Source organism: Hetaerina americana, unplaced genomic scaffold (genome assembly GCF_022747635.1).
Source record: "Hetaerina americana unplaced genomic scaffold, ioHetAmer1.1.p SCAF_7, whole genome shotgun sequence".
NCBI lineage: Eukaryota > Metazoa > Arthropoda > Insecta > Odonata > Calopterygidae > Hetaerina > Hetaerina americana.
The window spans coordinates 11,842,340-11,860,399 of NW_027287316.1; the positions used below are offsets into that span (position 1 = coordinate 11,842,340).

Sequence of the window (18,060 nt, forward strand, 5' to 3'; positions counted from 1 at the left end):
ATAACGTGCATGGTTCCATGCTTGTATTGTTGAAGCATATGTGCAGGTTTATGTTGTAACTGATGGAAGGAGCCAAAAAAAATGCCTCTTCCTCATGTAATTGCTGTGCATTTGTGTACTTTACGGGGGATAAAGTATCCCTATTGAAGGGTAATGGAGATGAGCATGTCCTGGCATTTGAGGGTGAGGTATACATGCAGTTAATGATGAGAATCTCAGGGTAAGACTCACTCATAAGGGTAAAACGTAAAGAAGCTGTGAGTTGATGCCAAACTTATTGATGCTATTTTTTTTTAAAAATGACTTCCAGTAGAAATAAGGTGAAATTAGTGAAATTTTTCATTGTGATGTAACTTGATTCATGCTTGGTCTACATAGACAATGTATATATTTTTTTGCATTTTCAACTCTTTGAGGTAATTGCTTAGGCCACCATTGAAAAAGTTTTGTTTTGCTTACAAAATTGTGAATGAAATAGATGCTAAAGGCTTTGTCTACCTGGCCTCGAGACTGAATAAAGTCATTTACAGATTAACGTTGATTACAAGTAGGTCACCATATCAAAGCCTTCATAAGAAAAAATATGGAGGTGATCACCCCAAGGAAAAGTAAACGAAGTCTCCAGTAGGCACGAGATTTGTGCAGCACAGACAAGATGCCCTCGACCTGCTGCCTAGTTTCTTCTCCAGAGCCGGAGTTGTTAACCACAAAATGCGCTCTCTCACATTTCTGCTCCAAAGGCATTTGTGCATTAATTCTTTGTAGGGCTGCAGACTCAGACATTCCCTGACCTCTGGCCTTCAAGCGTGCCAGTTGGCACTCCTTCTCACTGTAAAATATCATACTAACTATAAATGAACCCCCATGGAAAGTCTATTTTTTATTTGAAGCTAATGATGGTCATTTGTATGTCTAGGATATTTTCATTGATGTAATATATTAATGTCAAGCAACAAATGAACATGTCTTTTTACTGTAAATATGATAAATAAAAAAATTGGCTATAGGCAAAAAATTCACTCAAAACTTGGTTGAATCCATTCATCAAAAATATTTCCAAATACCTCATAAAAAGAAAAATTTTAGCAAACAGAAAATGGGAACTGAAAAAAATAGGTGTATATATATTTGTATCAGAAGTCAAATGTAAGTCAAATTCTGAGAAATTTTCAGTACTTTTAAATATTTTCTGGCTATAAACATGCAATTATGTGCATATTTCAAAGGATTTATGAATTTTCATGCTACAATGGTGAATTGTTTTAATGAAAAACAAGAGCGATTTGGTATTTCTTGCATTTGAGCTTGATGTAGTTTTCTTTATGAATCTACCCTCTATGGACAAATATTTGTTTAAGCATTTCATATTAGCTAATGTTAATGATATTGCGATGAAGTGCCAGCATCAAATTTTTCACTCCAAATTTCCATGGATTAAGTAATTCAATTAAATGCAGCTGATGGATGGACCCCATTAATAATTCAAGTAATCTCCAAGCTATGCAGCTATTGTGACCTTAGAGTCATTCAAAGACAATCATTAAAGTGAATTTTGATTTCCGTATTCCTCATACCCGAATGGTGTTTAGCGCTTGGGAAAACTGATGAAAAAAATACACATAGGCTCATCAGGATCTCGAGGGCCACACAAGCTATGCCTTAAAACAAAAGGAACTTAAATGAAAAAACATTAATTCTCATATTTTTACTGGATTTGTTTTGCTATTAAAACCCCAAAAACCTGTGTTAACTTCATATGGACTATTGATCAATGGTTACAAACATTTCCCAAACATAAACGTGTATAAGTGCAGGAAATCTTTGGTTGGTGCATCATTTGACTACAAAATAAATGCATGCATTTTCCCCCTTACAGTTAAAAGCCCTTCTTTAATCAAGTATTAATTTTTAAATGATCCATATAAAAAGTAGAGGAGAGTTCTCAGCATAAAAAATTTTTCAGGAAGCCTTACGATTTATTTCACAATTAAATATATAAATATCTATTCCTAGTAATACAGGGAAGTGCAAAGGCACATTAGACCTTACCTTCCCTGATTATTTATTACGTAGTTTAAAAAAACACCATTGTCAATTTAATTTTGAACCTAACACCTAAATACCAATTGTGCAGAGACCATTTCTTTGGAAGGTAATTTTAAAATCTACAGGATGGGATTCCATTTTAAAATATGTTGATAATTAGTTAAAACCCCTCCTTGCCAAAAATAATTCTTAGCTGCAACTTAAGTGCAGAGGAACAAAACATGACAACCCAGTCGCGTGTGTAATATGCTTGTCATGTATAGTGATCTGGAGCCAAACTTGGATATAGTATTTCTTTTGTCACATCTATGGTTGTCAAGATGAGACATGACATCCCTTGTCTAACTACCAAACCAAGTGCTCATTTCTTGTGGCCCACTGAAGAACTAACAATTACACATGGAGAATGTTAGAGCATCCCTATTTAATTGCTAGCTTGAAACCGTAATTGGGACTAAGTCTCTTACTCAGGTCCAGATGAAACTTGCAGATCTACCCATCCTCTTTTTTTTCATCTAGCCTCTTGGAAATGGTATTTAGTGATAGTGACTTGTATCTCTCTTAAAACAATCGACACACCACCACCTTTACGTAGTGAATGATGTCTGGGTAATGCTATAATGTGCCAAATTATATCCTAGAATTTAAAATGATTGATATATTTCTTCCCATGGATACTAATTACTTGATGACTTTCATTTTTATGATTGCATCTGACAATTGAATTGCATGCGGAGATCATACATGAACAGCTACAAATGTTAGAAAATCCCTGTAAACCTATGTTGATTAACTCACCTAAATGAAGTATTCATTCCTTCTCCTCTAATTATCTTCAAGTTAAGATTTCCCACCCTAAAAGCCTGGAGTAAGCATGGCAAATTATTGCCACAGTTTAAAATTCTAAATGCAATTAATGTTTCTTAAATACCCATGGTCAAACTTCCACAGTTTGTAAACTTTCAATACTCTTGTACAAGAAGTTTAACCAATGCTTTTGATTATCACCACATTTTAGAAGAATCAAGTTAAAACCTAAGCAGTCAAAGATATGGTCTACCTTTGCATTTCAGATTTTATATCCTGCATGCAAGCACAGTCTAGTTCACCAGAATAAGACTTTCTAAGATACTTGAGCTTGTGAATATTTTCAGGAATGCAATACCTCACATCAGCTGCCTAGCCATTTACAAAAAATTAGAACTTATCGTGAGAAATTTTGTTACAATGGTAGTACAAATTTTCTGATATTCAGTTTTGCAATGCTGAAACCCTTCAAGAAAATAACATGAGATGAAAGTTCATTTGCAGACTCTACAGCAACTTTCTTATGTGCCCTCAAAAAAGCTTACAGCACTTATACTTTTAAATCAAACATTAGCTTTAAATGGTATATGATAATAATTTCTCTTTGACACTGAATTCAGCAACTGCATAACTTTCACAAGAAAGGAATTCCTGAATGTATGTATATAGTTAGCAAATGGAAAGTAGAGGAAGGGTAGAATTGTTTTACAGGAGGGATGAACTTTATGCATTAATTACTGTATGACTTCCACAAATGATTTCCATGAAATGATTTCAATTAGTAAAAACTAGCCCTAAAAATAATATGTGCATTCCAGAAGAAGGTTCATTAATACGTCCAACATGCCCTACCATTCAATTATGGGAGATGCTGAAAAATATTTGGTTTTGGAGCTAATGAAGGCCATTAAAAATTGGATTTTGTGGAACTAAAATATTTCTTTTTCCCCTACAAGACACAGAAGTTCAAAAGTATTCCTCTAAAATTTTCATTCAATATTAAAATATTCTGCATATCTATAAAAATAATGAAATGATTCAATTGCATTTTCAGCGATACCTTTTATACAATCCAAACAATACAGCAATTTTCTAAATTTCAAAAACAGAGTAGAGAAAATACTTATCTCATCACCACAAGCAAACATGTACTCACCAGTCAACTACGATGACTTTGTGTAAATATTTTAACATGGCTCCAGTCTCATATAGTAATGGAAGATCCATTACAATGAATTTCTCACCTGAAACCAAAATTCTGCACATAGACATGGTTTGAGTTTGGAGAAATATTAAAGCAGAAAATAAGAATTACTCACCATTGAAAAAGCATTTGGTAGCAGCAAAAAGCATTTCCTTGTATATTTCTGGATGTGTTATTTGGTTAAGTTTTTTCCTTCTATCTATGTCTTGAAAAACAATCTCTCCCAATGCTTCTCGATCCAATTCCCCATTTGAGTAAAATATTCCATCACCAAATTCTTTTCTTATTTTACTCCATGCCTTTTTTCCGGGCTCCACAACTAATAATTAATTTATTTTTTAATGGCATGGTATTTAGAAAAACAAAATTATATGTTTTTATAGCACATTACCTTTTCGTGCCATTGTGTCAGCATCAATGACAGTAATACCATGTTCTCGGAAGATTGAGCTCACATAGCTCTTGCCAGTGGCAATGCCTCCAGTCAATCCAACAATAAACATAATGGATTTTGTTACATTAAGACACCAGTGATGTGAATGGCAACTCCTGCTAAGTAATAAATCAAATATTAATTGATTTGAGATTTTAAATCTAACGGCATTAGGCATCCAATTTTAAAAATCAATTATGAAAGAGTACGGTATGGCTTTTACATTAAAAGTACGAGAAGAAAGTATGAAACCCTGGCATACCAATGGTAACTTATCTCATCACCTGGCACTGGTACTCTTATACCAGGTAAGATGGCATTTTTAAGAAGTTTGCTAGAGACAGGTAAAAATATTAGTGCAAAAAAGTTTGGTCTTGGCAAATGTTAAGTCCAAAAATGAGATATTTTTGATTTTTCAACATTTTTTGGAGATTTAAATGCATTTGATAGAGTTCTTTTGTTATATATTTTTATTCAAGGGGCAATTATTTCCTTAGAGGCCTAAATGATTTGACATTTCATGATAGCTATCACTTCCAGGAGTTCCAGGGCTCTGAGAAGGGGAATATTCACATGTTATGTTTTAGCATGCCTGCCAATACATGTATTTAGGAAAAGATGGAAGTTAGCAACGTTACCAAAGAGGAGTTTTTGATGTAGAAAGATTTTGACAGGTCAATTCAAATTCCGATAAAAAAAGTAGCTTGAATAATTAAATTCACTGACTTTTGACTACATGATTGATTTTGTGTACAGTGATAGAGGTATTGTAAATTATTAGTAGAATGGAAGAGAAATGTTAATGTTTCATTATGGAAGGTTAGGTTTTGCCTCAATAAATACAAGTGGTTCATGTTTTTCAACTGCCATTACGTAAATAATTCAAATGAACAGAAAATAATTAAGATGTCATTGTCTCTTTATGGATTTTGGTATGTTTTTGACAGTATTGTGGAAATTAATTTAGGGAAATTATGACACAAATGGGAGGACAATGGTCTGTAAGGTATTTTACACAAAGTGAGCGCAAATTAGGATGGATGGGCATTAAAATAAAACATAGCTCCAAACATTATTCTCCTTAGCTAAAAAAAACACTTCAGGCATCTCTTGTAAAACCACTGAAAGCAACTGGAACTGCCTGTAGAGCATGTTCTGGGACTGCTTGGTTGTCCACTGACTTCAGCTTCTTCAAAACAAATACCATCAAGAGAACTACAGCTGAATGCTTTTTAGTTGGATACCATTATATAGCATATTCAATTCTGAAACGTCATCTGGCAAGTTAATATTGTACTATTCCAATTTTAGTCACTCGTCAAATTCATACAGTTCATATTTTAAGTTATATAAGAGTGTCTACATTTGTTTCAAGGCTGGTAGAAATTGCTTTACAGTCAGTAGTGCCATGATTTACATTGAATTACTTCATTTTGTGAAACCATTAATTAATGGCAGGCATCATAAATATTACCCTATGTCACCGAGCATCAAAACCTTAGTAAATTAGTCAGTCAAGGAATCAAAATAAATTCCAAATGGAAATAGCTGGAAATACAGAAATTCTAGATACAAAAATCCTGCACACCAGAGTAATCAAAGTAAGAGACGGTTGATAAATAACTATAGCACTAACATTGAACCCTACGCCATGAGAAATTCACCCATCAGGATATGGGGATTAGTTCCTTTCTGAGAGAGACCCGCGGTCTTCCAGAAAGAACTGATATGAAAAATAATCACACATCTAGGATGACATCAGGGATGGATGCAGAGAGTCAACCATATAATGCTGGCCTACCAGTCAGTGGCCAATGCTCTACCCCACAGGACTAGCTTGATATTTTCATGAAGAAGAAAAGTTTACACACGGGAAGCATCAAAATTACAGAATGTGGAATTAACATTCCCAAAGAAACCAATAAAGAATGTACTACCAATAGGGATATCAAGAAAATAATGCAAATAACAGAAGCACTTGCAAGATGACAGGACTTAACGACAGAGACCCTATGGATAGGAACAAAAATGCTGCCAATAGAATACGGTTGTGTGGTGTGAAAACGTGTTCAAAAAGGACAAAGCCCAAGGACAAAAGTCCTCTGAGACCTGAGTTTAGAGGAAGGAGGAGCATATTAGCTGCTGGGAAGGAAACACAATAAGGCTTAGCTGTGGTCAGGAAGGAAAAAGAAAAGGGGTGTATTCATTGAAGAGGTGGCATCAAAGACCGCAAAAGTTTTAAGAGCTGATGATATGCAAACTCAAATCAAGTTGTGGAAGACAGAAAGGAATAAAATAATGGTCATATTGTAATTGTGAAATCATAGGGAACTTAGCAGGAATTAAAATGCGCCATAAGAGTAAATAAAGTTGAATTATTATTTCAATTTAATCAAAGTGTGTATAAGTTGTGACATGAACTCTAATCTATCCTAGCTTGCATTAAAACAAAGATTAGATTAAATGAATGAATTATTTGTTGACACAAACATTTTTGTAACTCAGCAGGCTCCTTTACGCAAAATTTTCAACATTCACCAGAGTAACATACTGTTTTCCTTTCGAACTATTCATAGTAATACAGCCATCGTGTGTTGCTACATATTGAGTGCTATGTGACTCAGCATCTACCTCATGCAGTAGTGACCATCTTCAGGATCTATGAGGAGTGTCCAAGATACTCTGATCTGAATATGCTCAGAGAAACACTGCACCATATAATGCTTCATATGCAGCAACACTCCAAAAGCCAGAGGCAATGAATTGCTGCAAGAGTCTCATTCTTAGATCCCCATGCAATTATTGTAAAGATAATACACTCTAACTATATTTTTGAAACAGCCAATCTTAAGCAACTTTTAGGGGTGTTGCTGAGATCCTACATCATTGTTGGTTTCATTTAATTTATACATCTCTAATAAGGTACTTATTAAGCTGGCCTCCATATTATTCGCCGAATTCAACTACAATAGTATTGTTCAATGAATAACCCTACATTTAAAAAATAAACTGCACATGATTCGCCCAGCAGATACACTCAATGTCCAGATGATAGTTTTCCGAGATTTGCCCTAAAAATATATAAAACTGACATTAATCAATAAAATCAAACATTGATAAAAATTCTGAAGCAATTAAAAGGTACACCACACATTCATTTAACCTGGGCCACATAATAATTGTGCACCATCTTTATTAATGGCTCAATCAATGAAGGTATGCATTAAATAGTTATTCTCAATTTACTTAACAAGGGGTGAAATACCTGCATGAGTGAATGCATGCTGCTGCTGTCATTATCTACAAAAACTCAAGGCTGAGATGGAAATAAAACAACGGTAAAACAAAATACCTTCACAGAGTTCATATGAAATGCAGTAAAAAGCCTTAAAATCATGGCAGATGTATCGATCAAAACATAACTTCATTATTGAGGGAAAATATAGGTATGTCAGATAATACAGCACTTTAGGAACATTCTGGCTTTCGGGGGAGCATAAAAATTACTTTTTTTTCAATCTTCCGCTATAGGTATCACTCTGGCAATTCAGTATTGAGCAGTGCCATAACTTTAATTTTTTGTAGAATTATTTCCTTATTATCGTAAATCGTAGTTCACGAAGGCGTTCAGGTTAGCTTAAAAAGACTATGATTACAATTTCCGCTTAGAATAAGAACAAACCGATATGTAAATTTATGAATACAAACATGAAAATGCTCGAATACTGGCAGCGTGCACAAATATTTGCACAAGTACTCATTTCATGCAGTGGCAGGCGGTGTAGACACTAGTCCCCAAAAGACAATTTCGTTCATTAATTTGGTGATTAAAAATAAGTTAGAAGTTACTGATAACCCGTCATCCCCGTAAACAGATACAGGAGCTTCAACAGAAACTGTAGAATAATTGCCTAAACTAGATTGATAACATGCAGGTATCGAGTAATTGCAACCGTCAAAGAAAAATAAATATGTGCATTGCCATTACCTGATAATCACAGTAATTACTAGTCAGCAAGTAAATAAACTATCTCGTTGTCCTACATGCAGTATAATACAGGCAAGCTTGTGCACACGTAATTTACCGCATCAAGAACTCAAGCACGATGTCTTCCGGTTAAATATTCGATTGGTGACATCTCGAGTTCAGAAACACTTTCCTGCTCAAGCAGAAGCTTAATTTTCCCATTGAATGACGTTCAAAGTCGCATTTAAAGCTTAACAAAATAAACTTTCCCTTGAACTAACCTATCAATGCCAACATCACCGTACAGCGGCGCAATGAGGGCCAATTGGGTATAATATGAGAACTTCATTTCGCAATCACAGGACACAGCGTATTTGACAAATTAAGAGTGGTTTCGCTGGAACTGATGTTTCCTGTCTTGACCAAATTTAAACTATTTATTTCATTAAGGAGTATTTCAAATTCGCTATGGATTTGCATTCTTATTCAAAGATCTTCTGGAGCTTTATTAACTCAATTCGTTACTTGAAGTTTCTCATCCCAATGCTAGATAACCCGCAAACTTTAAAATCCATGAGTAATAATATCTAAGCCGAATAGTTTCTTAAGTACATAAGGGGTGAAAATGTTTCATAGAATTTGACTAATTTAATTTTCGATTGAAATATAAATTTAATTTATTTTTTTCACATACCTCATAATATACTGTAGTGATTTTTATACTGTATTATTGAAACGTAGTTTGCAAACAAAACTATATGCAAAAAATTCCATCTCTAATGTTACTCACAGTTGCTCCTAGTGTAAAATTCTTTAGAAAAATAACAAATAGGATATTAATTTTTTGCCATTTATTTGAATTGATGCACCAACAGGCATATGTATCTATAATTTATTTCAGTAGATTCAAGATATGAAAATCATTATCAAAATAGCCGACTATTTGAAGAAAAAATTGAATTAAATCAACTGTCATTTCTATTCTACCCATGAGATTCTATATGTACAAACGAATAATTTCTTCCGATTGTAATTGTTCCTGAGGCAGGGGTACATGCTAATTCATTTCCACACAACAATATACAAATGAAGTATTCAAGTTACATATGGTTTTTAATTCCCAAAAGCCCAACTCACAGTATGGTATAATTTTTAAATCCACATGAACGTGTAAATGCAAACACATTACGCATAAGTTCAAATAAAACAAAAAATGTATTGGGTATCCTTATTTTCATTCTGCATTTTCTTTTTTTTACGGTCTCCCTGTTGGGAATTTGAAAGATTTGCAATCACAAGCGAAATTTATGTCCATCTCCTCGAATCGCCAACCTGAGCGTAAACTCTCAGGTAGAGCGTCATCCTCCTCACTGTCTTCATCCTCTTCACCCGCATCCTCGTTGGACAGATGTCGCCTTCGAAGCACACGGACCTTGTATGGTCGCTCTTTGCAGAGGATTCCTTGGGAGCAGTCAGGGGCGGACACGCGACAGTCAACTGATGGTAAGTACCGCGGGAACCGCGACGAGCCAAGATCCAAGATCTTTAGTTGAGCATCACAGGTACATGGCGCCGTAACTACGCGAACTGCAAGAGATTATCGTAAATCACAAAACTGTAATGCTTTCTACCCGTTTTCACGAGGGGTGAATTTAATGATTCCATGACCATAGTTAGTTTCCCAACACAATGGTACTCCTTCAACGCTGATTATGCTTCTGAGAACAAAGCGTACACCTACTACATGTCATAGTAACCTTCATATTAATGAAGTTACTTCCTCTATCAGATTTGGGATGATTTCATTTGGAAACCCGAATATTCTGTAGTTAGAGATGTATTGTAAGGGCGTTCATCAAATGGAAGAGTGAATTCAGGAGTCCTTTAAAAACAACTCTTAAGTGCTACATGGTAAATCGAATCCTGTGAAATATACATCGCTAATGAGCTTGGAATTCTTGTTATTATAATTGGTACAGGGAATTAATTTTCGCTAAAGTAGCTCAGACTGTAAAATGTTAAGAGAAAACCGCTGGGATATTGGTGACGGAAAACGAAAGCGAAGACATTTGAAGATTTGAAATATGAGATCAGAGGCTACCTAAGGGAACCTACTATTCCAAGATGGATAATTAATGATTATGATGAACTGGACATTGATATTGAAGGAGTAACACTTTTTTCCGATTCTGTGCGTGCCTGTATTCATACAACTTGGAGCTAAAGCCATGCTCAACATGTTTTCAGATCGTTCTCAAACGCATGAACCCGCCATGATTTTATACTCAGAATATTGTGAGTGTCGTATTTTAGCATAAGTAATGTAAAAGACTTAATTACGTATTATTTCCGAAAGGAAGCGAATCCATCAATGCCATCCTGATCTAGCATTTTCATTGGCTTTTTAATCTGAAACTGAACAAAAGAAAGTTCATTTCATGGATGGATAATTTGTAAATTTGGAGACCTCAGAAGTTAACTTGAGACTCAAATCCGTTCCTTTCATATAAATGAGCAAGATTTAAAGCATGTTTATTATTTTTTTATCTTTCAAACATTTAACTAATCTGAATATCAGTGCAATAACGGCCGAGCATTACACCTCAAGTCCTCATCAGTGTGACATCCTAATTAAACTTCACTCATATGAGGCGCGTAATGAGTCTTCGTTGAAGGTGATACAGGCAACCACATTCTAACCCGCTACGGCAATCTGCACGTCGCCCAAGGATTTTTACACACACATTAAGCAACTGACGCATTTCAAAGCATATTAGCGAATGACTCCGAAATTACTGTCTCACCACCTTCCGAAGTTCTTTGAATTTAAATGTTGCATATTTGTAGGTACTGAAACATTAATTTGGTTTTGAGGTTATTCCAGCCTCCAGGGATAGGGTCATTGCACAGCGTACACAATTAAAAAGAAAAAAAAACGAATGCAACTTACCAAGGGTGATAATAAAAGCCTCAACGATCAGGTCAGACGTTGACTGTGTTATACAAATTCCAAATAAAATAAAAATTGAGCACCTTGAACTTGTATCCGCTCGGCTACCCAGACTGGCCGCGTGACTACAGTAAAAACTTCAGAATGTTTTCGAGCAAAACAAACAGTTATTTTGACAGTTTTTATTTCGAATGGAACGACTTCACAAGGAAATATACATTATTTGGAATGCTGACCAAAGGCAAAATTAACATAACTTTCTTCTGAAATTTAGTTATGACTTATGAATACGATTCAATTTAAAGGTATTATATTTTCTGAGTAGTAGAAGAAGGATATCTCCATTACTCTTCCTATATTATCCATCATTTCTATAATAACTTCACTGTGTTTACATATGTAAACAGATTTGAAAGTTCAAGTAGTTATTCTCTTGCAACACAGGCAAGAAAGTACCCTTTCTGAGATTCAGGATAGAATTAATGTATTCTTTCCGGAAAGAAAATTACATTTATTACAGAAAATACTCTATGCGCGTACTTAGATATAGTGAAATTATTACTCAACTTGAGTCTCGTCGGAGAGGGACAGGCGAAAAGTTTAACTTCTGGATTCATAAGTCATCGAGGGCTCAGCAGTCATTGCAATTATGAACGACGTAATAATTCAAAATGTACGGGAAAAGCTCAGACTACCTTGGATTTATTGATTACATTCGAATCGTCAGGATCAATGACCAGTTCAAGAGACGTTGAAGTAGACGTTTTTCGGAATGTTGTTAATTTTGGATGACGTTTTTCACGGGGTATTTCCAGGTCGTTAGCTTATTAGTCAGTTACTTACCACTCGATTTAAAGAGCTCAATTGCGTGGGTGAAGCATCAAAACCATTGGAGCAGCACCAAACGTAAGCAAAGTGGTCGTTATGCAGTCATACAAAAGATAGTATGCAGTCATACGTGTCTTATCGGAGTTTCACTCTAAATGATAAACATATAATAAAAATTTTGGATTATATATATTACATATAGTCGAACCCTTAAAAGCCATCGTTCGAAACTGACGAAAATGAAACAGAAAAATAACAATTATTTTTTAATAGAGATAATTGTGCAGCAGACACGATTTTATGTTGGTGGAAGTGAAAAATAATAATATTATTCCCAGAAGAATTTTTGATGATTTACCATCAGAGGAGTATGAAAAATATTTTTAAAGGCTGTTGTTTTCACTGTAGCATTGAAAATGTAGATACGTACTTTATCGGTGAAATGGGCCGAGAAGAAAACAAATGAGGAAATACTTGTTATGGTGGGCGAGGAGAGGGGGTTGTTGGGAGCAATCCTTTGGAGACAGGAAAAGTGGATGAAGGTGGTGTTGACCGGCAGTGGGATGTTGAAGACTGTAATAGAGGGGGGAATTTTAGGCAAACGAGAAAAGGAAAGGAACAGCATAGGGATGTTGGACGGGACGAAGGGAGGAAGGAAGTATTCAGAGATGAAGAGGGACCTGATGTAGAGTAGGATGTTGTGTTTTGCTAGGAGTCACAAGTTATTTAATTAGTAGCTATGTCCATCCTAAAACCTAACTTAACCGGTAGATTACCTTATAATAATAACGTACTTTATCCACGCAAATGACGCACACTTCCATCATCTCTCTAGAAAATTACATCGCAACGTACATTTTCCAATATATGAGACTTGCACTAAGATAAAGGGCTTTAAGGATACTGCATTAAGATGCGGACATAAGAAGCCTACAATTTAAGCCTTTGCAGGAAAATTAGTAGGAACTAGAAGGAAAACTGTAAAAAAAATTTTGCTAAATTGCAAACTGTAACAATTGTACTCGCCATATAATGGTTTTGCTAATGCAAAAAAAGAGATGGCATATGAAATGAGGAATTATGCTTCCTTTATTGTCGAACGACTGATTTTCATATCGTCACGTTGTGCATAAGCGTCACTGATCCGAATTGAAATAGCTGACAGATCATTTTCTCTCTCGGGCAACGTCCTCCAATTAATGTAACGTTGGACGAAAGTATGGGCTTCACCGACTTCAATTTTGGCCCACTACTTTTTAAAACTGACAAGTGAGTCAATGAAAAACGTAATAAATTCCCAAGGACCGGAGGGACGCCCCTCAATGTCTTCTTCTAGGCCCTTGGCTCATAATGCATGTGCATGTACATTATCATAGAACGTATAAAAAATAATTACTATATTGACCATACACACTATTATCCCAACCCTATGGCATCACTAAAAAGAGGCGGAGACACTACTCACACAGGGTTGGATGAGGGAAATGATTAAGCCTGATGACTACGAACACAGGAGTTGTCCTTAGACTTCAGGAGTTTCAGGAGGAATGCGATTGATTACCCAGTAATTGCCCAAAATACTTCTAATGAACATTTCTACATCAATAAAACCCTGTGACTTAGCGTGTATGAACATTTCGGATGAATTCCAATTTGCCTTCACACGGCAAACACGAAAATAATTGGTAACTCTTGTATTAGGCAGCGGACCAGAAGTAGGGCGGTTGTCATGGACCCAGCAAAACTTTCACAATATCGTATTTTCCTGAGGGATAGAGTTTTGCTAATAACTGCTGTGGTGTTTGAAATTTAAACCCGGCCGTATCGAACTATTGTGCTGGTATGAGGTGATTTCATTCACCAACAGATTCGGGTTCAACCTCCGGCGTCGGCTTGGTTTCAATCTAAAGAATTCTAATTATCACGCAGATTCCTTTGGGAGAAGAACACTTCTAGTGTTGTGTTACACCCAATAAGTAGAACGTGGAAGCCCGGAAACCATGGACCCTTTCGGCAATGTCTACGCAGGGTTTCCCTCCTCCCTTTCTCTCTGGGGTTTTTCGTTGCGTATATATGGACTAGGGAATATTCTCCGTTAATATGAGGAACGGTTTCTATCGCGCCTAAATCTTACCTGAGACATCATCATGTGCTACCGGAAGAAAGAGAATCACATTATCGCACATTTCTCAGGACCCCATGACATTACCAGTTTTCGTTATCACCTTAGATGCGCCCCACCCATAATATTCGGTCATTAGAAGACGTAATCAGAGATATGAAGCATCGGAAAATTTGAACAGCGAAAAATAGTAACCTCTGAAACATGGTGCTGTAGGTGAATGTTGGAAATGAAATGGACAAAGTGAGTACCGGGGAAGTAAAGATAAGAGGAAAGGAGAATATGCAGAACTCTACGGGAAATAAGAAGAGGTATACTGGACACACTTTGAGGCACAATAGATTGATTAGAAACATAATAGAACGGAAAATTGAAGGGAATACTCTATGAGAGAGAACAAGAGACAAATTAAGAAGGGCGTGAAAGAGAAAAGCTACCAGGGAGTGGGAGGGCATTAACACTGGATAAAGAAGAATTAAGGACTTCTGTGAAACAATATTCGGATTGAAACACAGATGTTAAGGCGACGTACTCGATATAAAACCGTTGCTCTCGCCCGAGGGGAGGACACACGTGTGACGCAGATGCCAGCTTACCTTGCTGCGACCTCTTCTCGAACGAGGTCTCGGGCAAAGACGCTGGTGGACACTGTGTCCTCCTGAACAGGGACCAGGGTGGAATCCGCAGCATCTCTTGGGTGGCAGAGTCATCGGAAGTCATGCAGCCATTGGAGCAGGCGGCCAGAGAGAAGATCAAGATGGCCGCGATGGCCAGCTGGCTTTTGAGTCGAGTTGTTCGACAGAGCGACGGAGATGGTCCATGAGCGCAGTCGTCCACTATACCTACCCCAGCCATTTGTTCCTATGGTCTGCGGATTCCGCTACCGTGAGATGAGGTATTTATGGGAGATCCTTCCTCGTCGTTCCCAAGGAAACGGGCGAGGGTAAATGGAACAAAATGGCTTGATTTCTTCATGGAAAGGCGCCGACACTTTTCCCGTAGGAAGAGGGCGGATCGAATGGCCATGCACTAAAAGAGGGACAATAGGTTGGGGAGACAATACAGGTGACGTATTAGGGGATGCATTAAGGGATTAAGAAAATGGGGGTTTTAAGTTTCCGGCGAGACAACGGACGAAACTGTTCTCTTTCACTCTTTTTCCCCTGTAGTTTCCTCTTAGCGAGATCCAGATGCGTTCCTGAATGAAGATCGAAAATAGTTTCGCCAAGATGTAAGAAAACCTCTTGGATTTAGCGAAATAAAGCTCAACATCAAAATAATATAGTAGTCTATCGGAGGTATGGAATCACCGAGCTACTAAACAGTTTCTTGGGGACTAAAAACTGCCAGACCTCTAATTCCAGACTAGCACTACACTTAACACCCTACCGGCCTTCATTACAATAAAACATGTTTCAACTCCGTAATCTCTCCAACTCTCCTTTTGTCACTCAAAGAGCTTAATCTTTTCCCTTTTCTACCTCACTTTTCCTCCATCTATTCCTGTGAGATTATTCCCTACATTATTATTTTTACATCTCACTACCTCTCATTATCTTCTCCGTCCATATGTTTGTCCTTTTTTCACTACCCTCTTCTCCTACTATACGTAACATGTCAGTTATTCCTTTCCGTCCGACTCATTTACTTCATTTTTCGTCATGTTCACGTTTCAAGTCTGTAATTCACTCACCTGAAAGACTATGTTCCCAAGCCGCAGTTATCCAAGTCTTAACATGTAATTATCTTAATGATAGATTAAATTATCCCATATTGTTTCGACAAAATGGAATTACTTGATTCCCCGAAAGACATCCGAATGATGTCATCAACAAATATTTATGAGGCGAATGAATCGATGGACTAAGTAGACACAAAAAACAAGAAAATACACAAAATTATCCTTTCTTATGGATTTAATTGATTTGGTCGGATTTTCATTCAGGACTGTCTGTGCCGAAATGTAGTAGGTTGTTCCCAAATAATGGCGCGGTCTTCATCACACGAATACCTTATAAAGCGGAATTGACAACAGCAGCGCAGAAGAGGACCAAGTCTGTTAGAATAAGGACTTGAAATGTAAGGACGATTTTGAGGATAGGAAAATTAAAAAAATATACAGCGGCAATTGGAGTCTGGAGATGTAGAAATGCTATAGCTGTGCGAGGACAGGTGGAAGAAATGTGAGAGTTACTGGGCGATAGTTTTCGCGTGCATGCACTATAAGTACAGTGGAGGGTGAGACAGCTAGAGTAGCAGTGCGACGATAGTGCGAACTGATGCATGGATAGATATAGCGCGAAAAATGCGGTGGAATACGCACTGCGAAAATATGAAGAATTAACAGAGGAAGGGTAAATACTAGTGCGCTGTACATGAAGGAAAAAGCGCTATCAGGAACTAGTACGAGAGAATCCGAGCACACTATCAAATATTAGGCAGGGAATTATTATCAATAGACCCAGAGCATATTCATTAAATATGGAAAATAATTCATAGATGGTCAATGTGGAAAGGATATTATACCAGCAAGTTTAGGCATAGAGAGCATGACGTAGATTAGGTCCAGGCATACTTGATTGCGAGATGGAAAGGGCGTTAAGGGTATTGAAATCAAATAAGACCATGAGAACAGATTCGTAACATTCCTAAGGAACAACTTTAGGTCTTAAGGGAAAACTTAAAAGGAAGAATTTTTATGGGATGATTCGCGCCATCTCTGAGGAAAGAATTTGGAAGGAATAGTTCGTTAGATCACCGCTAGTTCCCATCCTAAAAAAAGGAAGGCGGGCGAAAAGTGGCACTTTGAATGAGAAGATCGAGATGAAGACAAATAATTACAAAGAGGATGATCAGTTTGGCTGTAGGAAGAGGAAAGATATGCATGTTGCCACCTCAGTAATGAGATCACTAATATAAATGAACATAGGGAACAACTGGAATGTATTTGTTCGTTTCGTAGATTGCGTTTGAAAAAGTTAATCGGGTAGAATTAGTGCATTTAATACCCCAGTTATCATCTCAAACGTCGGTTTGATAGGCCAGGTTGGAACTTACTTAGTAGGTACAAAGCCCAATGGCGTGTGAAATGCGCACATCCAGATAGGGGGGAGGTAGTCCCTTTCCCTGTGACGCCTATGGTTACCCAGAAAGATCTGGTACCCGAAAAATAACACGGTTGGATGAAGTGAGTGTACCCAGAGTTATCCTCGGCAATCGAACCCGGCGCACTTACTACACGATGAATGCAATTGACAAGATAAAATTAGAGTGGATGGGTGGGAGATTTATTCGTAACCTGTTCATGTGTCTAACTGCTCAGGTGCGTGTGTGTTGGATGGAGAGTTGGGATGGATATTGCTTGAGAGGTATGGCAGGAATGTTGATTATCTTGGTTTTCAACTTAAATATGGAGGAAATGGTAACAATGCCCTGATAATAAGTGGTATAATGGGACATAAGATCATCCTCAAACTCTTACCGCCAAGGCAACGAAGTAATAATATTCTTGAAATCCAGAAGACCCGTATCACCCGACACAGATTTCAAGCAGATACACAAATTCAATTTTGTTAAATCTTGATTAATCGCTCATCATATTGACGCATTATGGAGGGGAGTGGAGTGAAACTGACACTATAATGCCCGCCATCCCACTCATCTAAAAATTCGCTGGAGTAATCAATACGAGGGCGCGATCGTG

General features: G+C 36.9%; 1 protein-coding gene across 7 annotated transcripts; it reads right to left on the minus strand.

Moving 5' to 3' along the window:
• Positions 1–552: 552 nt before the first annotated feature.
• Positions 553–8,763, minus strand: Dpck (Dephospho-CoA kinase). 7 transcript variants are annotated; one of them, XM_071595667.1, is made up of 6 exons: positions 8,739–8,759; positions 7,122–7,561; positions 4,449–4,609; positions 4,173–4,376; positions 4,010–4,097; positions 553–829 (listed from the first exon to the last, which is right to left on the minus strand). In XM_071595667.1, exons 2-6 carry the CDS (start codon positions 7,217–7,219, stop codon positions 553–555), a joined length of 828 nt encoding a protein of 275 aa, XP_071451768.1. In that variant the 5' UTR covers positions 7,220–7,561; positions 8,739–8,759. The 7 variants fall into 7 exon arrangements, with proteins under 7 accessions (XP_071451768.1, XP_071451769.1, XP_071451767.1 ...); XM_071595668.1 differs by lacking the exon at positions 8,739–8,759 and adding an exon at positions 8,479–8,732 and having other exon boundaries at positions 7,122–7,256; XM_071595666.1 differs by lacking the exon at positions 8,739–8,759 and adding an exon at positions 8,479–8,732.
• Between the last annotated feature and the right edge of the window lie 9,297 nt (positions 8,764–18,060).